The 25,380-nt window shown below is 38.3% G+C and overlaps 1 protein-coding gene across 2 annotated transcripts in view; it reads left to right on the top strand.

Annotated features, from left to right (window-relative positions):
- The window catches only part of RELN (reelin), a 439,320-nt gene that overhangs the window by 256,282 nt on the left and 157,658 nt on the right, over positions 1 to 25,380 (top strand). For both annotated transcript variants that reach the window (XM_036327598.1, XM_036327599.1), the window contains exons 11-12: positions 3,645 to 3,790; positions 21,184 to 21,335. In XM_036327598.1, coding sequence (XP_036183491.1) covers positions 3,645 to 3,790; positions 21,184 to 21,335 — 298 coding nt within the window. The remainder of the gene's footprint in view (positions 1 to 3,644; positions 3,791 to 21,183; positions 21,336 to 25,380) is intronic.

The raw sequence follows: 25,380 nt of genomic DNA on the forward strand, positions 1-25,380 counted from the left end.
CCTCAGAAATGAGAACCCCAAACTGGCCTCAACCCTTTGCAAAATTCTTAAGTATTATAGGGCCTATACTTAATCAGCTTCTCAGGTGGCCCATTCCTGCTCAAATGTTTGAAGAATTCACCAGTTTTACAGACTATCCCCTATTTTGTAGTCCTTATATTAGCCTGCTGGCTCATATCACCCTTACTCCAAACTTGAAAAACATTGGGTTCTACTCAGAAAGGCTGAGGCAGAAATCATCTCTGATCTCCTCGGTGTGGTGGGGAGCAGAGCAAGCCAAGCCATCTGTGTGGGTTCAGTTCATCTGCAGGCCCTGCCACCCAGGAAATGGCAGCCTATCTTGCTGTAAGATGGAGAAGGTTGAGCCGCCTCCTTCTGAAAGGCCACTGTTTACTTTGGGCGTGTCACACCCTTTCTTTGATTATGTGGCACTAAACTAACTAAGACTATGAAAAGGAGAATATTCAAAAAGCGATACTTCTCTCCCTCTACACCCAAAGGACACTGGATCTACTTGGGGGGGATAACAAAGCTAACTGTGACTCTTCCCTTAAAATTGACAGGTAGGATTAGGGTGTTTACCATGCAAAATGAACCCTGACTGGCATAAACCACTGCCCTGTTTGTTTTCATTTAGATTCCATCTTGAGTATTGTTCTTTTACTACAGATTGGGAATTAACAGTTTCTTCCCTAGAGGAATAATAAAACTACAAAAACTAAACCATTTTATCCTTCAAGGAAATTTGCCAAAGACAAATCGTACTAATGTTTAGACTCTACTAGTATGAAAATTGGTTGTTACTCAAAATGAGTGTTACATTTTTTTCAGGTTGCTTTCTTCATACTTGATACGATAAATATTACTTGTATTTCCTATGCTGGCACTGTTGCAGTTATAGTGATAAAAGTATATATTTAATAGAGAATTTTCAATAATTGTACATTATAAGTGTTCTGCTAAACTACCAAATGTTTTGTAACAGCAAAATAACTACCATAAAGATCATTTAAATATCCTTTTAGTTTCCCAAAACATTAAGACATTTTAATGTTGTGAAACAAGTTTAACAGCATGCTATCTAATTTTATAATGATTTCATCTTTTACATAAAATTTCAATCTCAACTTCATTAAAATATGTAGCAGACATGTTAATAATATAAATTTGGAGGAGTAGTGAAACATAATTATGTAAAACACAGACTCTTAAAATAATAAACAATTCTGCCCTGGCCAAGTGGCTCAATTGGTTGGAGTGTCTACCAAAAATGTTGCAGGTTTGATTTCTGGTTGGGACAGATGTCTAGGTGGTGGGTTCAATTCCCAGTCAAGGCGCAACTGATCAATGTTTCTCTCTCTCTCTTTCTCCCCATTCCTCTCTCTCCAAAATCAATAAAAGCATATCCCGGGTGAGGATTTTATATATATAGGAAACCAAAATTGAAAAATTAAATGGATGTTTAGCCAGAAATGACCAAAGTTTTATGTTAAGCGAGTTATTTTTTTTATTACACAAATACATCCTTTTAAATTGTAATAGAAATTATTCCATTGTCACATGTATAAGATTTCATGTATGCCATTTCCTTGGTTAATGACAATGTATTGTTTGCATTGATATCAGAGTTCTTATATTACTTCCAGATAACATAGGCCACAGTTGTTCCAGATTCCAGAATATGAAGATAACTGTGAAACTTACAGCTCAGTGGATTTATTATTAAGAAAGTAATCTTTGTTATTCCACTTAGCATTTATTGTCTTTATAGGATGCACAGTAGTAGAGGATACTTCGGCTTTCTTAGCTTGACAGTTTCTATTTACTATTAAATAAAACTGAATCCTAGTTTTGATCCGTGTGTGTGGGTTAAAGAATGCATGCAGTGATCTCAGTTTAGCATCTATGAGTAACCTGTATTCATTGTGTTGTGAAAAGGATTCTCTGACAGGAGATACATGTCACACACAACAGTATATCTAAGATGATAAGATCCAATGGATATGCCTTAATATCTCAGTGCTATGAAGTGATTTCCCCAAGATCATATGCTTTTTTGACTCTTGAATTTACAGGAGCTTCTGAAAGCTTTATTTACTCTTCAGTGTAGCAATCTGAATTCTCCCCCAATTGATTTTACCAGCATTAAACAGCTTAATTGTCATAAAACATTTGTTTGCACACATCATTCCTCCATTCTAGACTACCACTGCCAACAGAATATTGTAGAGATCTCGTAGACTACCATTTAAGATCTTTCGCTGTCAGGCTAAAGTGTAATTCTGAAAATCATGCCTACTTGTCACCTTTGTCATTCATTTATTTGTCATCCAACTTGGATTTTGTTTTTATTTAAAGGCTGTTGAAGTCCTACTCATTTATGAAGCCTGCTCACCTACACCAGCCCCCACATACAGTGACTTCTACCCTCTCTCACTCATTAGCACTTACTATATGTTGAGACCTATCTTTGATAGATCTCATCTAGACTGGGATTTTTTTTAGAGCAAAGAATATATATTATATTACTTCATTATAAACCCCTTCCTCCCAGTACCTTTGTCAATCTCTTCTACTACTGAGTTCTCCATGAAAGATTAATTTACCACCTGAAAAGGCATAGCTATATCATTCACTCATTGATTTATTTAATTGTTGAAAGAATATATTTTAATTCTTACTATATGCCAAGCACTGTGCTAAGACCTGGACTACAACACAGAATAAAATGGACATGTCCTTGCCCTATAGAACTTACATTCACTGTGCCTAATATTTTCTGCCCAACTACTTCACTTCATATCTATTTCATTTTAAGAATATATGTATGTAACATAAAAGAATGTTTGATCTTTTATTTATTAGCATTTCTCTCTATATAACTTGTTACCAAGAATTATTAATGCACATTTATCATATTTTTTAAATACTCAGTTTACTCAGCTCCAGAGTGTGCTCTTGCCTTTGACTATTCACTTTAAGCTGAAAAAATGTTAAAAAAATTATCATAAGAAATTCTTCTTTCTTTTTTTGTAAACCTAGTGCTCTTTTGGAGAATAACAAAGTTTGTGATTTCTCAGCACTTCTTAAGTCTGGTCAGAAACTTTTACTCAAAAGGTGGCTGAAAATATATGATCATATCAGGGATTACTTTGACCTTTTCTATATTCCATGTTTTGATTAGCTGGCTAGTCTACTCACATCCCATTTACAGACAAATTGTGGAAGGCTTGAATGACAAGCTAAAACTATATGGAATAATGAAAAGGTCATGCAATTTAGCCCATCACCACAGTATTGAAAATATATGACAAGTCATTATCACACTTAATTCCCACAACAAGGACTATGCTGAAGATAGGAAATTATTCCAATTAAAATATTCTTGTTTCATTCTGAAGGCTGAGGTGGCAAAGATCAAATGGCCTCTTGACTCCTCTTTTATAATAACTTAATAAGTTAGAAAGAAATTGTAATTGAATTAAATAAGACAAAAAAGAAGTAACAAGCTCTTTTGACTTGAGAGTCCATCAGAGAGGGAATAATATAATGACTTTTCTAAAAATTCTAATTATACATGAGTAAGACAGATTCAGCTACAAAACCAATTCAACAGCCACCCCATGCTCTCTTTTTATCTACAGCATAGCTGTCAGTCAGATGGGAACTCCATTTATTTCCATGGAAATGAAGGCAGTGAATTTAATTTTGCAACCACCCGGGATGTAGATCTTTCTACAGAGGATATCCAAGAGCAGTGGTCAGAAGAATTTGAGAGCCAGCCTACAGGGTAAGTAATTGTTATCTCCCATGCTGTGTAGAGCACTTACATTTATTCCACTCACATATTTTAAATGCATATTGTTAAAGAGCAAAGCATAGCTAAATCAATACGATGATTCTTAGAACAGATAAGGGTTACATTTAACCTAAATATTTTTATTAGTAACAACTATTTTTATGCATATTAAAAATTGGTGATTGTAAATACCTTTTATCTTCAGTTGAAACACATATATTTTATCTTTGTTTATTCAGCTTTTGCTGGGAGAAAGTATTTTTTTTCAAACTATAGAACATAAAATTTTTTCACTACTATTATACTGAGACTTTCAGTTGTCTCCATGAAATCTGAGGTTTATTGATGTGATTATCTGATTTTTTATGGCTCTGGTCTTTAAAAGTTGTTGAGGGGGTAAAATTTATCTTTGAGATATTTGTAAAGGAGGAATATGGGGTTGAGATTGCAGTAGAAGAGAAATGAAGCTATGAGAGTGTTTTGGTGGCAGTATTTTCTGGCCATTCTGAGATATGTGCCTTCTTCTGGGTCCTATGTTCTAAGATATCTCCTATTAATCAAGCAGCATTTTCATAAGTTCACATTTTAAAACATTAATAGGTTCAGAAAATCAAAATTTATAAGGTAGTGTAAGTGGGGAAGAAAGTTTAGAAATTTCCTGGTTCTCACCTAGCTTTGTTTTTGCAATAAATACATGTAATCAGAACACCAGGTCCCATTGTTTAGTATATGTTTTCTACCACTGCAGTGAGGATAAATGAAATAACACTAAATGTAATTTCATAGTGAATATGAAATAGCAGTCATTTGATTGTTAGCTGTGAGAAGCTTTTCCGTAACACATCTGAGATATAGTCTTGTCTCTCCCATCACAACAAGTTAAATCAAAACTGGATGGAACATGTAAGTGCCAGAGTGGCAAGAAGGCCAATATTGCTCTCTTGGGCTCCCCACTTCCTGTGCATTGCCCAGGAAGTGCATTCAGGCCCAATAAGAGGGAAATCTGACCAGCAGCCTGAGCTGCCACTGCTGCTGCTACTCCTTGGAGCCACATCAGGGTCTTTCACTGCTGAAAGCTAGGTTTCTGTTGTGGCTGACAGCTCTGCTCTTTCTTGCCCCAGGGAAGTCTGTGGCACAGGCGAGGGTAGGCCTCTGAAGGGGATTGACACTTTGAGGAACCCCACCCCTTCGGGGCCTGCCATTGACCTCTCTGGGCCTAGCACTGATGCTCAGGCCTTCAGTCTACAAAGTCCTTCTTCTCTTAGGCTCCTGTCACTCCAGTATCTCCTTGAGGGACCAGTAACTGCTGCTCCTCTTTTTCATCTCCAGGATCTACCCAAACATTAGGCTGCTGTTTTGTTGTAACCCTTACATTACACAGGGTCATTCCCCTCCCCTCACAGACCAAAGGGCTCCGATGGGGTCCAGAACTTTGACAACGTTCGCAAGGCATCTTTACCTATCTTCTGGAGATAAAGGATCCATCACCAGCATATCATTCTTTCTGACCCCAAACAAAGACCAATTCAAATACCCTTCCTAATTATGTAGTTTGACTGCCTATGAGGGCGGGGTCCCAGATTTTGAAGCAGAAGATATTTGCTGATCTCCACTCCTTCATTTCTCCAAGCTCAGGCCACTCATTCAGCAGTAAAGAGTCATCCTCTTCAGTGAGGGCCACATCTCAGTGAAACCCAGCCCTCTTCCCAGTAAAGCAGAGAAGCAATTTTCATCGTCAGTACTACCATGTCCTCTCCCCTTCTCTCGCCCTCTCCTTCCCCCTCTCCAGTAAAGCTTAGACTTCAGTGCCACTTACTCTTTTTAAAAATATATATATATCTTTATTGATTTCAGAGAGGGAGAGAGAGAGAGAGACATCAGTGATGAGAGAGAATCATTGATCAGCTGCCTCCTGCATGATCAGGGATCAAGCACCCAACCCAGGCTTATGCCCTGATCAGGAATGGAACCGTGACCTCCTGGTTCATAGGTCGATCAATGTTCAATCACTGAGCCACCATGGCCGGGCAATGCCACTTACTCTTACTGTTTTGAGGAGAGAGAAAATTTATTTTTACCTCTTTTTTATCTCCCACAATGCCCTTTTCCTCTATTTTTTTTTAGCTTGTAGTATCATGAAGTCCTGTTTATAAAGGAACAGAAGAAAACCCCTCTACTAGTAACAATGGAGATAAACTCACAGAAAACCCATTCATGAATTAAGCTTAGAAAGCAATTGATTTGCTATTAGGAGAAATTAAACACGTTTTTAGAAATTAATGTACTGGTCCAGAAACAGCTGGTAATATATAAATGTCAGTTAACAGATCAGACATTCCATGTTCACAGAGCACTAATGATACAATATAATCTGTGGCTAAACTAAGTCATCTTCCAAAACAAAACAAAACAAAAAGAACTACAAGTATTTGTGCCTAAGAACGATATCATTTCACCCATATGTGGAAAATGAAGCTGAAACTCATAAACACACACAGCAATGGGGTGATTGCCAGAGGGAAGGGGTGGAGGCAAAAAGGGGTCTTAATATAAGGTGACAGGAGAAGACTTGACTTTGGGTGGTGGGCACACAGTACAATATACAGATCTTGTAACATAGCAACCCACACCTGCAATCTATATGTTTATGTTGACCCATGTCATCCCAATCGATTTAATTAATAAATATTTTAAAAAATAGAAGTATCTGTGCCTTAAAAAAAAAGAGAGAGAGCTAAAATCACTATGGACACAGAGGAACATCAGAGCAATTTCCATTCACTCTGTGACTCGGTGGTTTCAACCATGCCTTTGGACATTCCTCTGGACTGAGGATGTATCAGGGATCAGTTAGAGTTAAGAGGCCGATGCTTTCAAGCTATGGCATTGTCAGCAGGTTTCTTATCCAATAACATGGGATCATGTGCTTGACAAAAACACCTGTGCCACTCTAATTGGTACACAACTAATTCATCTAAGTTCTAAAAGTAGTTTATTCTCACACCACACCTTGGCTTATTTATAGCTCTTCCCCTAGGATATCAGGCCACGCACCCAGAATTACTTCACTATGCTCCCATCTGGTGCTCAGTTATTAAGATGGCATTATGTTGTAAGGGTATAAAAGGATAATGACAGGACCTAGTATATTCAGCATTTGGGGTGATGATAAAAATGGTGGTTTAGTCTACAGTGATGTGTGTATATGTGTGTGCCCCCTCCCCACACCCACCCAGTCCCAAATGCTATTTTATTGGTCTAGGAAAGAATGCTGCTATAGTAATTTTTAATCATAGCTTTGGGAGGAAAATTCTGTCACAAAATCAAATTAATGCGAAGCGTTTTTACCTATGGTAACAAAGGAAAACGGATTAGGACTCTGGTAGTGAAATTCTTGATGTGTTTTGTTTTTTCAGCCAGGTTTACAGAATACGTGTCTCGTTCTTCTCCTCAAGCATCTCACCCACATAACTTGTCATTATAAGCTCACCTGCCTAAGTAGGTAGAAAACAGATGATATTTAGAGTAACCAGTTGAGTTGATTTAATTCTGTAGCTATGAGGTCCGTTTTTTAAACAATTTTAAAATTAAATTATTTATATGGCTATAATATTTTCATCTCTTTTAACTGTTCCCCCCCCCCATAAGAAATATGGGAGAGAAAATAGAAGGTGTGGTTCTCTCTAATAATATTTCCAAACCTTGCACCTGAATAGCAAGAAAAAAAGAAAGCTACTAAGTCATTATGACATTTTTTGGAACCCACTTTTCCAAATATCCCTGTTTTCCTACCATTGAATCAAAGAGATTGATCTCAGATCACAAGGATGTGAGAACTGTTTGCCCTTCATATCACAACGCTGTCCCAAAGCCAGTGTCGTTCGTCGAGTTTAGTCTTTTGAAGTGGGATTTTAAAGTCTTTTTTCTTTTTCCTAACGAAGACACATCTGTTACTTCTGCAAGAGAGAAACTTTAATAGATACACTGCTAATTTATGTCAGTCTTTCTGAACTGTGTGTGGCTTAACCTTACAAACACATCATTTAATTAGCAACCACCATGGCTCACCTAGCTGAGGCTGTCATCAGGTGGGAGGGGGCTTTATGGAAAATGCATTACTATAATATGGAATTTGTATACTTACCTTTCATTCCAAAAGCAAACATTGTATGTTTTTACTATTCAGATACCCTTTTTTCTTTCTTTTTTTAAAAAATGTATCTTTATTATTGAAAGTATGATAGATGCCCCCCCTTTTTTCCCTTGACCCCCTCCACACCACCCCTTGCCCCACCCCAGGCTTTTGCCACACTGTTGACTGTGTCCATGGGTCATATATAGATGCATGTAAGTTCTTTGGTTAATCTTTCCCCACCCCACCCCCAAATACCTTTTTAAAATATCTTATTTTGTCGTCGCCAGAGTATTCATGCCAAAGAGAGCAACTCCACAAGTGCAGTGAATATTAGAACAATTGAATCAAAACAGCATGTTCCAGTCTTCCCCACCTGCCCCAAATCCTCGGAAGTTACAGAAAATGATGCTCTGGCTCAGTTGGTTGAATGTTGTCCCATGTACCAAGGTCGCTGGTTCAATTCTGGGTCAGGGCACATGCATGGGTTGTGGGCTCGATCCCCAGTAGGGGGTAGGCAGGAGGGAGCTGATCGATATTCTCTCCCTCTCCTTTCCTCTCTCTAAAATCAATAAAAAAATATTTAGAAAATGAGCAAATGAATTTATAATAACACTATAAACCAGAAATTGTAGCCTTGTTAGATCAAGAATTAGGAAGGATTACACACACCAAAGAAAGTGCGAGGAGGAAGGGATTTGGTGGAAGGAGGAAACTATAGCCCAAGACACATGTTCAATAAGACCCTACAAAAGGTGTCCCAGTGCTGCTCCAGGTCAGTGATTCTGGGCACAGAGCAGGATGGGATTCTGAGGTACTGCTGTAGTACCTGCCAAGCAGGCGAGCCCTCAGTACACCCACTTCCAAGCAGAGGTCTTTCCCCATGAGCAAGCAGTGAATGTGGGCCCTTGGAATGGAAAAGTGGGGCAATGCCAGGTGACAGGAAACCTCAAAGGGAATGCAGAGCCACCAGGGCAGTCTCTAGCCAAGGGCACATCTGCCCCCCCATCACTGGGCGCATATGTACCAAAACTAAGAGAGAGTAGTAGAAACAAATGTAAGCAAATGACCCCAAATCATCAAATCGGAGTGAAATCAAGTCCAAACTAAAGAACTAAGAGCTGAGAAATTAGAAGTAGCTGACTATACAAATGAAGATTTTTATGAGAAGTATAATTAATATCCTCAGAGATCATACTGCATTTGTGAAATAAAAAGAGATTTTATAAGGAAAAAATAATATGTGAGAAATGAAACTTTATGATTGTTAAAACAAACTTAAAGAATTTTCTCACCCTGAATATCAGTATAAATGAAGAGCAAATTAAATTAGTTGGACATTTGAGTCTTGGGATATTCCCAAAACTGGAGTCATTAGATAAAAAAAAAGGAGATAAAAGTTATGGGAGGGGGGTGACTAAAGAGTAAAATAATTGGACTTCTAACATTAGAAATAATAGGACATCCAGAAGGAGAGGTCAGAGGGAATATGCAGAATGAAATATTCAAGGACTATTTATTATTGAAGGAAAGTTCCTGAGATTTAAGAAAGAAGAAGGAAGAGAAAAAAAATTCCCTCTGAATCAAAATTGTCAGCACAATGAATGGAAAAATACCCAGTCCTAGACCATCTGAGTACAAACTTCAGAGTACCAATAAGAGAGAAGTCCTAAGAGCTTCTAGTTGAGATTCATTGTACTTTCCTTGGTAGCATTAAGCATAAGTTTTAAAAACTGAAGAAGTTATTTTAATTTCTGAGGGAAAATTATTTAGAACATAAAATTCTTCTCCAGAGAAATACCATTCAAGTCATAGGGAAAATAAAAACCTTTTCAACTGCATAAGGTTCAGAAAGTTTACCCTCTCTGAATGAATTACTGGAAGATGTATGCTTGGATATTAACTCTAGTGGAAGATGAGGGATTCAAGAAAGTATAGTGTACAAATAAAAAATTTAAGCTCGTCTTGCCAGTGTGGCTCAGTGGTTGAGCATCGACCTGTGAACCAGGAGGTCACAGTTTGATTCCCAGTCAGGGCACCTGCCTGGGTTGCAGGCTTAATCCCCAGTGTGGGGTGTGCAAAAGGTAGCTGATGGATGATTCTCTGTTATTATTGATGTTTCTATCTCTCTCTTCCTCTCCTTTCCTCTTTGAAATAAATAATATTTATTTTTAAATAAATTAATAGAAAAAGTATCCTCGGGTGAGGATTAACAAAAAAAATGGGGGTATTTTATGCAACAGTATATCTGCAGCACTTTGCACAATGTAGGGCACATAATAAGCTATCCAAAAACTTAGAAATTAGTTGTTATCCCAACTATAATTACTATCAGTAATAAGATATGAGCAAATGGTACTCAAAAAAATTTGCTCATATTTATTAGTGATATATATAAGAAACACAAACAAAATTAAAAAGGCCAAGGAAAGCCCTAAATAAACCAATAAGTAGGTCATTATGAAACAAGACAATACTAATTAAAATGATAATTGGATATTTTTTAAAACCCGGGAGGTGCTAAGATGGATCAGCGTAAACTTGTTGCAAGCTGTTAAAAGACTCATATTACTTCTTACTTGTTTTGTTTTTGACCTGGGTTCTAACATTACTTTCTATTTAAGCAAATTATTTTTATCTTTAAAGAGTATAAATAGTAATTTGTTTTTTAAAAAAGCTCTCTATATTAGCTACATATGCTAAACATTGTTCTGGAACTCCTTCAGGTGAATTCTAGATCCTTTTTAAATTGCAGCACACTTTTGCTCTTGGCAGTGCCATTCTTGAATTGGTTTTTCAATCCTTTCCCCTCTACAAACCAGCCATCCATATGAGCATCCAACTGGCTCCCTATCTGAGAGGACCTTCTTTACGGAAGTCAAATGGAAAAAGTGGATGAAATATTAATTCGTCTGAAGTGCTTTGATTCCTGGCATCCTGGGTCATTAGCCAGTGATAGGATTTTTCTGTTGAAAATGGCAGAGTAGGTTGCTGGCACCAAAATGTTCATATGCCTACTTCATATGTCTTTGTTTTCCATATTCCCTCCTTGGTAGTGCACCTCCTCAACACTGGCCACCAAACAGTCCTGAATATCTAAGAGTTTATATGAAGGAAGAGCAGAACTCTCACACCTTCAGAACTTTAGCTTGAGGCTATCTGTGCTTTAGAACATATCCAGGGGCATTAGAGAATTGAGAATGTAATTCCTCAGGCCCATAAAGCGGGATAAATAATATAACTATCTATTACTATATTTTTAAATTCAGTAATAGGAAAATGACTAAATATAGCTTGGCATGTGCATAATAAAATATTATCTGAAAGAAGAACAAAGTTGGAGGGATTACAATACCAGATATCAAACTATATTATAAAGCCACTGTTCTCAAAACTGCCTGGTACTGGCACAAGAACAGACATATAGACGAATGGAACAGAACAGAGAACCCAGAAATCATCCCAAGTCATATGCTCAATTAATATTTGACAAAGGAGGCAAGAGCATACAATGGAGTCAAGACAATCTCTTCAATAAATGGTGTTGGGAAAATTGGACAGATAATATGCAAAAAAAGTGAAACTAGACCACCAACTTACACCATACACAAAAATAAACTCAAAATGGATAAAAGACTTAAACGTAAGATGGGAAACCATAAAAATCTTAGAAGAACCCATAGGCCGCAGAATATCAGACATATGTCATAGCAATGTCTTTACTGATACAGCTCCTAGGAAAATGGAAACTAAGGAAAAAATAAACAAATGGGACTACATCAAAATAAAAAGCTTCTGCACAGCATAAGAAACTATCGACAAAACAAGAGAGCCCACTGCATGGGAAAACATTTGCCAATGTTACATCTGATAAGGGTTTAATCTCCAAAATTTATAGGGAACTCATACAACTTAACAAAAGGAAGATAAACAATCCAATCCAAAGATGGGCAAAGGACCTAAGTAGACACTTTTCAAAAGTGGACATACAGAAGGCCAAGAGACATATGAAAATATGCTCAAAGTCACTAATCATTCGAGAGATGTAAATCAAAATGAGAATGAGGTACCATCTCACACCTATCAGAATGGCTATCATCAACAAATCAACCAATGACAAGTGCGGGTGAGGATGTGGAGAAAAAGGAACCTTGTGCACTGCTGGTGGGAATGCAGACTGGTGCAGCCACTGTGGAGAACAGTGTGGAGATTCCTCAAAAAATTAAAAATGGAACTCCCATTTGACCCTGTAATTCCACTTCTAGGAATATATCCCAAGAAATCAGAAACACCAATCAGAAAGAATATATGCACCCCTATGTTCATAGCAGCACAATTTACAATATCTAAGATTTGGAAACAGCCTAAGTGCCCATCAGCAGATGAATGGGTAAAAAACCGGTAGTACATCTACACAGTGGAATACCATGCTGCTGTAAAAAAGAAAGAACTGTTAACATTTGCAACAGCATGGATGGACTTGGAGAGCATTATGCTAAGCAAAATAAGCCAGTCAGAGAAAGATAAATATCACATGATCTCACTCATTTGTGGAATATAATGAACAACATAAACTGATGAACAAAAATAGATCCAGAGACATAGAAGCATCGAACAGACTGTCAAACTTCAGAAGGAAGGCAGGGGAGGGTGGCAGGGGGTAAGGGTGAGTGTGAGGGTGGGGGGATAAAGATAAACCAAAGGACTTGTATCCATGGATATGAGCATGACCAATGGACGCAGACAATAGGGGGGTGGGGGCATGCGCTGGGGTGGGTGGGAGTGGGCGGGGAGAGGTCAATGGGGGGAAAAGGAGACATATGTAAAACTTTCAACAATAAAGAATTTAAAAAGTATATATTATCTGGCCTGTTTATATAGAGCCAATAACCTGGAAAATGTGTGCATTATTCATGTGAGTGAAAAAGGGCAGAATATAAAAACATATATACAATATTATCACAACTACTTGGAAATATACATATAGAATATTAGAAGTAAATACACTAAAATATTAATTGTGCTTGTCTCTGAAATAGTGTGATTATGGGTGATTTTTTTCTTGTACTCTTTATATTTTCCAATTTTTCAATAATGAGAATATTGTTATCATAATAAAAACAAATAGAATTTCTTTCTTTAAACTTCAAAAATATGTCCAACTGTACTTTTTTAGAATGACTTATGCAGGTGCCCTTTCAAGGCCTTAGACTTCACTTGTGTGAAGAGTCTTTCCCTAATTAAAAAAATAAAAGTAAAAATGTCTCCTACATAAGACAGAATACCCAGAATTCCAACACACCAGCAAGATATAGAAAAGATGCCAGAGGCCATAGGAGACTTGTCCTGGGATCAAACTTCCATTCCCATCTTTGACCTTGCTGGCTTTTTTCAAATGGTGAGAGAGAGTAATCTCTGAACCACTGGCTTATTTCTAGTTCCCTCCAACTTCCAGTCCTACAGTCCTATTCCACTACCATCCATACCCTATTAAGATATCTGCTGTATAAATTTGCTCTGAAGAGCCCTTTCAAGAAATACATTTTAAAACAGCTCACCTAGAATTATAGAAAAAGATTTGAGCACAGACAGTGGTTTCCTCAGGTCAGCCATAACTTAGTGCCTAGTAGATGATTTAATAAAGAGAGCAAAGTGCAGACTATTAGTTACATATTTTAAAGACATTGCTTGCAAAGTGGGACACGCCTGCAACTGACTCAAAATGTCTTTCTTAAAATTTAATGCTATCTAGTGGAATAAAATTAAGACAAAATTAATATTAAATCAGATCAAACAATTTTATATTGGACTCCTTGTTCCAGAGAGATAGTATCAAAGAATCTTATATAGAATCTTTGAAAATCAAAACTGCATATAGACCAAAACAAAACAAAAAACAATCTCCATTATAGCCCTTTCAATGTAAGTTGATGCTTTTAGTAAAAACAGGCTTCAAAATTATTTAGAACTCTTCAGAACAATTTGAGCATCTTCTTGTTATCCTATCTAATAAAAGAGTAATATGCAAATTAGCCATCACCCCATCACAAAGATGGCAGCGGCCATGGGGCTGGAGTGAGCAGGAGGCTTAGGTTGCCCTGACAATGGAGGAAGCCAAGCTTCCCACCTGCCCTGGCCAGCCCTGGGCTCCACTCAAGGCTACAAAGTTTCAATTATAGAAGATAAATAAATCCCAGATACTTGCTTCCAGCTGGCCTGGCCTCTGCTCAAGGGGGGACTGGGAACATGGGTTGCCAGGGGCAACCCAGGCTTCGAGCGGGACCAAGGCTACAAAGTTTCAATTATAGAAGTTAATTAAATCCCAGATACCTGCTTCCAACCCGCGGCCATGGCCAGCCTGAAAACGGCCCTCAGCCCCTCACACAGGCTGGCCAGGCATCCCAGTAGAGCCCCCCACCCTGAAGGGGGTGTGGTCATCCTGACAAAGGCCCTCAGCCCCTCACCCAGGCTGGCCAGACACCCCAGTGGGACCCTTACCCTGAAGGGGCTGTGGCCAGCCTGAAAGCAGCCCTCAGCCCCTCACCCAGGCCAGCCACACTCCCATGGGGTGAGGGTCCCCCTGTGGAGCTTGACCAGCCTGAAAACAGCCCTCAGCCCTTCACCCAGGCTGGCCAGGCACCCTAGCAGGACCCCCACCCTGATCCAGGACACCCTTCAGGACAAACCAGCCGGCCCCCACCTGTGCACCAGGCCTCTATCCTATATAGTAAAAAGGTAATATGCAAATTGACCCTAACAGCAGAACAGCTGGGAATGACTGGTCACTATGACACACACTGAACACCAGGGGGCAGATGCTCAATGCAGGAGATGCCCCCTGGTGGTCAGTGCGCTCCCACAGGGGGAGCTCTGCTCAACCACAAGCCAGGCTGACAGCTGTCAGCACAGTGTTGGTGGCGGGAGCTTCTCCTGCCTCCTCAGCAGCGCTAAGGATGTCCGACTGCAGCTTAGGCCTGCTCCCCACTGGCAAGTGGGCATCCCCCAAGGGCTCCCAGGCTGCCAGAGGGATATCTGACTGTCAGCTTCGGTCTGATCCCCCGGGGAACGGCCAGCAGGTGGACATCCCCCAAGGGGTCCCAGACTGCAAGAGGGCACAGGCTGGGCTGAGGGACCCCCCCAAGTGCACAAATTTTTGTGTACCGGGCCTCTAGTTTTCTATAAAGTATTCCCTCTGTCCAACGAGAAGAATGATGTTACCCCTGATTAGAATCCTTGTCACAAAATACTTACAAAGCTGAAGAGGGATATTAGATAAGCTTATAATTCAGGGTCCGTGAATTGAAGATATATTGCCAATCTAAGTTAACATTGTATTAAATGGATCATGTTTTACAGACATGTTTATTTAAAGCAAACCCTACTTGACCATGCAGATAATATAAATTTTTAATAAATTTAGGGACCCAGATAGATCGTGGCCAAAATCTCAATATGAAAGACCAATAGATAGATAAAACACAATCTTTCAGCTAAGTACCCCCTTTCTGAAAGATATTTAAGCAAAAACATTTTCCATACTGTACTGAAACCTTATCCAGGATTGTTTCTCTGCTTATTCTAGTATGAAAAAAATATTATAAGTTAGACATTTCTTTTAATTGCTGTTTTCACTTATTTTAAAACAAAAATAGCACTATATTTTATAGGGAAGAGGGAGGGGCAGGAAACTAACATTGATTGAGAATATAATGTCTCAGACAATACATTATTTTTTCTAACATTCTCAGTGCAGGTTATATTTTGGTCTTATTAGTGAGAAAGCTAAATGCTGTCTACCATTCTAAAACCAATATTTCATTCATGTTAATTCTGCAAGAGTGTAAGGAAACATAATATCTATATATATAAAAGCGTAAGCGACCATTATGACTGAACGACCGGAACGGCCGGTCAACCAGTCTCTATGATGTGCACTGACCACCAGGGGGCATACACTCAACGTAGGAGCTGCCCCACAGTCAACCTCCCTTGGCCCCTCCCCCCGGCCGGCCAACTTCCTGCAGCCCCTCTCCTCTCCTCGGCCGGCCAACCTCCCACAGTCCCTCTCCCTTGCCAATTGGCCCCCCTGATAGATCCCAATCAGGGGAACAGCCAGCCAACCTCCAGGGGTCCTTCCCTTCACCTGGCTTGCCCCCTGATAGACTTCAATTGCCGGCCAGGCCAAGGGACCCCCAGCCATGCACAAATTCATGCACCGGGCCTCTAGAGTATAATAAAAACCTGAAACAAAATTGACCTTCAGTGAAATACAGTAGAACCAAATGAAGAAAGTAATTTTTGAAATGCAATACCTGCAGGGAAGCCTTCAAATACAGCTCATCCTTTACCTTCACCTAAACTGTCTGCTAGAGGGAAAGCCTACCAATGCAGTGGGTGTGGAGAAGCTTTCAGTCAAAGCACACCCCTTGCTAGACATCACAGGACTCATACTGGAGAGAAACCTCATGAATATAAATTAATGTGGAAGGGTTTTTATCTCTGGTACATCCCTTATTAAATATCAGAGAATTTTTCCCAAGTACAGGCCTTTTGGATATCAATCTCAGATAATTTATTCAATCTCAGAGAATTCATAGTAGATTAAAAACCTATGAACTTGGCAAATGTGGGATCTTATAGCCAGGCTATATTCCATATCTTAATTCAAACCTAAAGTTGCCAACTTGATTTAATGTATTCTGAAAAAATATAATAAAACAATTTTTCACAGATCTATCACCTTTAGAACCATTTATGCCAATAAAAGTAGGAAAAAGTGTAATGAAAATATAAGACCTTCATTGCCTATGTTAATATTCTTAGTATTTTCATCAATCTATAACGAGATCATTTAAGTTTTCATTCTGAATTATAATACATATAAATTAAATGCCTTTTTAAATTATTTTTATTTGGATATTATTTGCATTTTTAAAGCAAATGTTTAAAATAAAAAAGTCCAACTTGCATATCACATTTCCTACAGTTAAAATGTTGGTATCCTATATAATAAAAGGCTAATATGCAAATTGGCCAAACAATGGAATGACCGGTTGCTATGACATGCACTGACCACCAGGGGGCAGATGCTCAACACTGGACCTTACCCCTGGTGGTCAGTGCACTCCCACAGAGGGAGTGCTGCTCAGCCAGAAGCCAGGCTCATGACTGGCGAACACAGTGGCGGTGGCGGGAGCCTCTCCCGCCTCCACAGCAGCGCTAAGGATGTCCAACTGCCAGCTTAGGCCCATCAGTCGGACATACCCTGCCGGCTCCTGGACTGGGAGAAGGCGCAGGCTGGGCTGAGGGACCCCCCGAGTGCACAAATTTCGTACAACGGGCCTCTAGTGTGTGTGTGTGTGTGTGTGTGTGTATGCATATATTCATTCATACTTTTCTATGACTATACCAAAATAAGAAACTGACCAGAATTTCATTTTTTTATCTAACAACCCTTATTAATACTAGTAGACAAGAATATTATAATAACTTTTTTATACTTGTTAAAATATTTCTGAAATAAAAATTCCTAAAATGAAATTTAGAGAATCAGACATGTATGTATACACATATACATATATGTATGTGTGTGTGTGTGTGTGTGTATATATATATATATATATATATATATATATATATATAGGGTATCCCCCAAAAATGTATACACACACTTTGAATAATTATAAAGGCAGTGTTTATTAAAATACATTTCATTTTCAAAATTGAGATATCAACTGTTAAAGTGTGTATACATTTTTTGAGACATTTATGTACACTGGCCAGATTATTATGACCACCTGACGTTTGTAGGCAAATTAGCTATAATTTCGCACTGAAGTTGCTAGAGGGCCAGACCATTATAAATAGGGGAGCAGGTTGTTTACCACGACAGTAGAAGTGATTTTTTTCTGAAGATATGGGTAAACGAGAATTAAAAGCCTTTGAACGTGGTATATATACACTGAGTGGCCAGATTATTATGACCGGCCACATTATTATGACCACCCCATCAGTACTTCATTGGGCCACCTTTTGCCTACAATACTGCGGCGATTCTTTTTGGCATTGACTCCACGAGATGTTGAAAGTTGATGCGAGGAATCTGACACCATGCCTGATGAATAGCACTGTCCAGTTCTGTGAGATTTGATGGTTGTGGAACAAGCTGCCTGATGGCTCTTTTAACTTTGTCCCACAAATGCTCAATTGGGACAAAGCAAGGTAAAGTCTCCCTCATGTTCTTGAAACCACTCCTGCACAATATGAGCACCGTGGCATGGCGCATTGTCTTGTTGGAAGAAGCCATCTCCATTGGGATATGCCATCAAGGTGATAGGATGAACTTGATCAGCAACGATACTTAGGTATATTCTGCTATTCAGACGTTTATAATGATCTGGCCCTCTAGCAACTTCAGCGGGAAATTATAGCTAATTTGCTTACAAACGTCAGGTGGTCATAATAATCTGTCCACTCCGTGTATATATATACAGTATATATGTAATTTTTTTATAGTTACTGCCAAATTTCCCTTCAAAGAATATATATATTCCTTTTTTAGGCTCATGAAGGAAAATTTTGTTTAATTTTAGCTTTATTAAGATATAATTTAAATTGATGTATAATTTATTGAGAAATTTACAATTGTAAGCTAGTTAACGTGTACATCATGGTGATCTGATATATGTACATATTGTGAAAGGGTTTCCTCCATTTGTCAGTTGACACATCATAGCCTCACATATTTATCTTATTTTATTTTTTGGTAAGAAAATTTAAGTTCTACTCTCTCATATCATTCTTAAAAGTATTCATATTTGAGCCAATTAAAGCAATTTTATTCTCAAACCATTCCAAACCAGCTGATAGGGGGAATCGTCAGCTTTCCAGTGAAGAAACTGCTTACAAAAATATTTCTTTTTCTTGACATAAAAAGTAGAAAGTTGTAGTTTAAAAATACAAATTAAATATTATTGTGATCTTGCTACCTCTAAGGGAAAAAAGTTGCCTTAAGGCATTTTATTGATTATGAAACTTTTTTCTGTGTTCCAACTTCATCCCACTCTATAATAAATAATAGATACCGCTGTTTTTATAATAAATAATTTGGGGACTTTATTTTTAGAATTAGTCATCAAAGAATAAATATAAATTGCTATGTTTTACAGAGCTCTCCCCTGTAGGCAGACATTTCTTCAAATGCAGTTCACATAGAACCACATTTCCTTGGAGAAAAGATAATTTAAGCCGTAGAGAACTAACACTCCTTTTCAGGGAAATGCCCATGCCATCCTAGATATTGCTAACATTGTAGAGCTCTTCCAATGCCACTGCTGGCCTCAAAGATTTAGTTGTCATTTACTTTCATTTAATTGTTAAATTAGGAGAGATTCATAGACCATATTGTTTTTGTAACTGGAATTAATCACAATTTTGCAACCTTACATCAGAAGTCTAAAGTTCAAAAGTGAAAGGCCCTCCCCACACCCCTCAGTGGTTGATGGAGCTCCGGGATCCCCTTAAGGATACTTTGCCTTCAGCTAAGTTCAAGCCAGTGTTTATACGAATTCATAAATGAATGAGCTTGTGCTACAAAAGCCTTCTTCTGAGTTTTTAATAAATGCAAGATAATTTATTCAAAGTGATGAGACTTTTACAAAATTATTTTTCAGATTCCTCTCTGCTTCTTTCTCTTCAAAGTGGACTAAACTTTGCATTTCACTTGATTATAAATATTTGGGTTTCTAAAGAAAATAACTTCACTTTATTAACTTCCAATAGACAGTGGAAAAAATAAAGACCAATGTAGAGTAAAATTGGAATATGTTGGACTTTAACGTTTGAAAAGAAACATACAGTCTGAATTATATCTCACACGACTCTGTGGTAGAGGTCATGAAAACCACGCATTTATATTAATCTAGAAGTTATTCACTTACAACTAATAATTAAGAGAAGACTACTAATCTCAGTTCTCACTTGAATAAAAAGTTCTTTTAGTCCATGTCAATGCCATCTTTTAAATTTAATTTTTAACTTTAAAAATGCTCTAAAATATTTAAATGCCTAAAAGCAGCCATCATATGCATCATTTGTGACCTTAACTTATTTTGTAGCTCAGTAGGCTGAGTGGTTTAATTGTGATAAATGAAGATCAATGAACCACTGTGAAATTTTCTTGTATGAGTCAAAAGAGGTTCCTGGTTAATTGACAGTGGTCAAATACTATTAAGAGCTTCCTCGAAGTTATTTATTGTGTTCCTGAGTGATTGAAATAATCAATTTAAATGCAAAATAATAGGCATTTTCTCAACATTTTGATCACAAATCTATTATAAACTGGAATAGTTCAACATAATTGTCCTGACACAGTATCCTCTTTAGAAATGTAACTACTAAAATAACAGTGAACCGAGAATCACAGCATCTCAATTTCAGAACCAAACTGGCAGTTGCCCTTCGGCAAGTCACTTACCTCTGTGTGCCCCAGTTTTCTCCATCCGTAGGCAAGTTAGTTGTGTGACTAACAATGGCAAAATTAGACATGACCAGAAATAAATTCTAAGGAGAAATAAGAGTTTTTATATAGTATTATATTCTCTTCTACATATCCAAATGCCTATTTGACAAGACCAAGTTTAAATCACATATCCTTTTTTTGCCAGATATTATATAGCTTTTCTTTTTATAATTTTTAATGTGGAAAACACCACATGAGTACTTGTGACATTATGATACTGCTTTTTATGGTCCCCTGTTTTCTTATTTGACTTACCACCTCAACTATAAGTACTTTGAGAATAAAGACTATCATTTAGTAGACACTCTATACATAGTACTGATTAAATTTATCCTTCTAAGGAAAAAAACATAATTGTGAATAGAATGTGTTTAAACGTTGTTCATTATCAACAGACTGACAAATCTCAGAGGGAAGAGGTTAATCAAAGAACTTATATACATTTATGCATGCCCCATGGACACAGACAGTAGTGCAGTGAAGGCCTGGGGAGGAGGTGCGGTGGGGTGGGGGGTGGGGGGTCAATGGGAAAAAAATGGGGTCATCTATAATACTTTCAACAATAAAGATCAATTTTTCAAAAGTTTGATCATTATCTAAAATCTGTAGTACCGCATTTTGTTTCAGAATTATCCACTACTAAGTAAATGTTCTTCATAAAAAAGAATGGATTCTACTCTTTAAATCTTTGACTTAATCTTCTAATTCTTTATGATTCTCATTTTTTTAAAGGTGGGATATCTTGGGCGCTGTCATTGGTACAGAATGTGGAACAATTGAATCAGGTTTATCACTAGTCTTCCTCAAAGACGGCGAGAGGAAATTATGCACTCCGTACATGGACACTACCGGTTATGGGAACCTGAGGTTTTACTTTGTTATGGGTAAGTACATGTTGAACAAATTTCATTGACCTAGGGCAGATTCAAAGCCAGCACCTCTTCCTGAGGAAGTAAGAGTGTTTGCTGTCTACAGTATAAAATGCAAGTTCAGGAAACATGAGTTCTACTGATTGAGTAAAATCCTGTGATGCTCACACCTGCTTCAGACAAGCCCTGCTGGAACCATCCTGTAAGAGAGCTAGTCCTGGCATGCTGTGACTGGGCCTGAAGACAAAATGCCATAATACCTTCCTCACCGCTTCCTAAATGGTCAAGCTGAAAAGACAATGGGAAAGAACTGAGGACAAAGTCACTGCCTTGTCCAAAGCCCTATTTTCCAAAAAAAAAAAAAAAAAAACAATCTAGTTGAGTCATTTGTTTTCATGGAGCATCCTTTTTTTTTTATTATGGGAAGCCACGAAAAAAACAAACAGGTTTATAATACTTTCTAGTGCTTTATTATTCTCTACTTTCTAATAGGTTGGCGAACACATAAAAAAGCGTTTATAAGACGGGGCTTTCTTCGAATTATTGTAGAGCAAATAAATATTTAGAAGTTTGGAAAAATTCTCAAGGAGGATTTAAGGGGTTAGAATTTGTGACCTCTCAAATTTATCATTTTCGTCAACAACAGCCACAGTTGCATATTCTTTCACTGGATGTCATTCCAGAAATGTGAGTAGCTGTCACGTGCCTTCTTTTGTTGAATGACGGGAAAAGCACAGGCAACACCTGGAAGTTAGACAGGAAATAAACATTGTCGACCTTTGATCTTACTGACATAGGTGTCAGTCCATCAGGACAAACAGGCCTCCTGAGTGGAGGCTTCAGCACTGGCTGTTACTCCTCGTACATTCTGCATTTCCTACAGTTCAGAGTGGCGCATTCAACTTCAGAGTGTATCATGATCTCAAACACAAATGCCTGTGTGATGCTACCTCATTTTCAATAGTGATCTGTTTGGTAAGAGGGAAGTTATATAAAATGTAACAATGTAATGGAAGTTATATAAATATATAAAATATAGTAATGTAATCTTCCTATCATAATAATATCCACACCTTGACTCTGAAATTATTTGTATGTTTAAAGACCCAGAGCTGATTTCCTTTAAATAATTAGAATTTAAACTGGCTCTCATTTCATTAAGTGACTCCTGGGAAACCTTAAGCCTCCCCCCCCCCCCAATTGCAATAAACATTTGATATGACAGTCTAATTTAAGTATCTTCTTTTTATACCATTTTGACATCACGTATTTGAAATCTTGATTTTTTTCCCATTGTGAATCATAGTCAGTCATAGAAATCAACTCAATTCAGGGCCATTACATAAAGATTGTTATCTTTATATGAGATTAAGTTATCTTTAATTCTTTCTCCTACAAAGCAGATTATTAGTGAATCAATTAAAATAATTTTGAATGTGAGGTAAAAATTCAGTTGAATGAGCCCAAGGTACATTATCCCAAATAAAAGTATCTCCATTCAATTAAAAAATTAATGACGTCCTGGCCAGTGTGGCTCAGTTGGTTGAGCATCATACCATGCACCAAAAGGTTGCTGGTTCAATTTACAGTCAGGGCACATACCCAGGTTACAGGTTTGATCCCTGTCTGGGTGTGTGCATGGGGCAACTGATCAATGCTTCTCTCTCACATTGATGTTTATCTCTCCCTCTCCCTTCTTCTGTCTCTAAAAACATACATATATTTTAAATTGGTGAATTCCTATTGAATTTAAAGAGCACTGAGCTAGGATATATGGAGATTACAACTGGGAAAAATGGTCCCTAACTCACAGTGATTCTTATCAGTGAGTTAATTAATACCTGAAAAGTCCTCAAAACAGTGCTTAATAGCCTAGCCAGTTTGGCTCAGTGGACAGAGCATGGGCCTGTGGACTGAAGGGTCCCAGGTTTGATTCCAGTCAAGGGCACATGCCTGGCTTGGGGGCTCAGTCCTCAGTAGGGGGCTTGCAGGAGGCTGTAGTTCAATGATTCTCTCCCATCATTGCTGTTTCTATCTCTCTCTCCCCTCTCTCTTCCTCTCTGAAATCAATAAAAATATATTTAAAAAAACAGTGCCTAATAAATAGTTAAGACTCAATATATCTTTGTATTTTATTATAAAGATTACCTGTACAGGTTTTGCCCACACATGCCATCTATGAGAGAGAATGCAGTGGGCTATGATGGAATGAAAATGCTGTGAAAGTGCAGGGGAAGCTCTGGGTAGTTGGAGTGGACTAGGGTAAAACTTCATGGAGATAGTGTTTGAACTTGGCCATGAAGGGTGGACGTGATTTAAATTTAAGGGGAGACATTAGAACCTAAGCCAACGTGTTGAGAAAAATCACAAGTGAAAACTACATGGCATGTTTGGAGTGAGGTGATTTTCCCAAAACAAATGAAGGGAAGGACACACAGCGGAGCTAGAGAAGCAAACTGGAGACAGAGCAGTGACTTTCCGTCATATCACACTAAGGAGTTTGAGTTCTCTTTTCCTAGGTATCGTGAAGCCATCAGGTGTTTCCTGTCAGTTCTGTAAAATATTCTCATGTGTGTTTTAGATAGATAATTCTGGAAGGAGTGGGAAGTAAAGACTGAAACAGTGAGAAATTAGAAGACAGGAAGCCAGTCAGATAGGGTAGGGTTGGCAGATTTGGGTAAGGGAAAGCCTATTTAAATTTGAATTTCAGATAAACAGGGAATAATTCTTTTTTTTAAAATATATTTTATTGATTTTTTTACAGAGAGGAAGGGAGAGGCATAGAGAGTTAGAAACATCGATGAGAGTGAAACATCGATCAGCTGCCTCCTGCACACTCCCCACTAGGGATGTGCCCGCAACCAAGGTACATGCCCTTGACTGGAATCGAACCTGGGACCCTTGAGTCCGCAGGCTGACGCTCTTTCCACTCAGCCAAACCGGTCAGGGCAGGGAATAATTCTTGTATAACTATTGTTCATGCAATGTATTTTATCTGACAACCCTAAGTTAGGAAGATATTGCACTAGTTCAAGCAACAGAGGAATTATGGCAGTGCTGGTGGTAATATCATGAAGGCAGAAATGAAGAATAAATAACTAAAGAGAAGGAACCAACAGAAGTTCACACCCAGTTGACTGTGGGGATTATGACAACAGTAATGGAGAGGACGCAGATTTCTCTCCTGGATGACTGGAAGAATGGGCCATTTCCCAGATGGGAAATGTCAATAATGTAAATAAATAAAGAGTAAGTGTGGAGTAGACAAGATTTTTATATTAGATATGTTAAGGTTGGGGCTTCTGGAAGGCCATATGAACATAGAAATTCTACTAAGGATCTGAATCAGATTTGAAAGTCATCAGCATACAGGTGATAACTGGAGCCACTGCATTTGCTGTGTTCTCCCAAGAAGACAGAGAAGGACATGAAAAATTCTTAGGGAGGACACTCAGCCAGGTGTAGGTGGAAGGAAAAGAGGAAATAAAGAATACTGAGACTGGACATAAAGAAATGCAGGAGGAAGGCATCAATCTACCCTGAAGGAGGGAGGGAAGAGGGTAGTTCAGGGGTGAGATGCTGGAGAGGTGATCAGCAGTGTAGGGAATGCCACAGAGAGAGCCCACCAATGCCCCCATGGTATAAGTTAAAAAGAAATAAAGAACTGCTCCTTTAAGAAGTTCATCGGTAAACAGAAGAAAAGAATGGGGTGTGGATCTTGAGGAGAAAGCAGAATCCAGCAAAGGTGTTTTTTAGGATAGAATATGGTAGGATATGGCAGTAGGGTGGTAGGATAAGACTGGACCTATAGAAATGACTTTAAAACTTAAGTAGTTGATGCAGAAGAAAGCAATATGGGAGGAGATTTAAGATAGGATAGACAGTTGATAAGTAATCCTTCATTAAGCATGGCTCCTTAGGAAAATCAGTGGCTGATTGTTGATCTAGGCCAGATTATATTCCCTTCCTTTCAGGACCCCGCCTATTTGTTCTTCCTGGTTTCACCCCTTGGTTCAGATCAATGTACTGTGACTACCATTTCTGGAAATGTTGCTCAATT

Source organism: Myotis myotis, unplaced genomic scaffold (genome assembly GCF_014108235.1).
Source record: "Myotis myotis isolate mMyoMyo1 unplaced genomic scaffold, mMyoMyo1.p scaffold_m19_p_11, whole genome shotgun sequence".
NCBI classification, from domain to species: Eukaryota; Metazoa; Chordata; class Mammalia; order Chiroptera; family Vespertilionidae; genus Myotis; species Myotis myotis.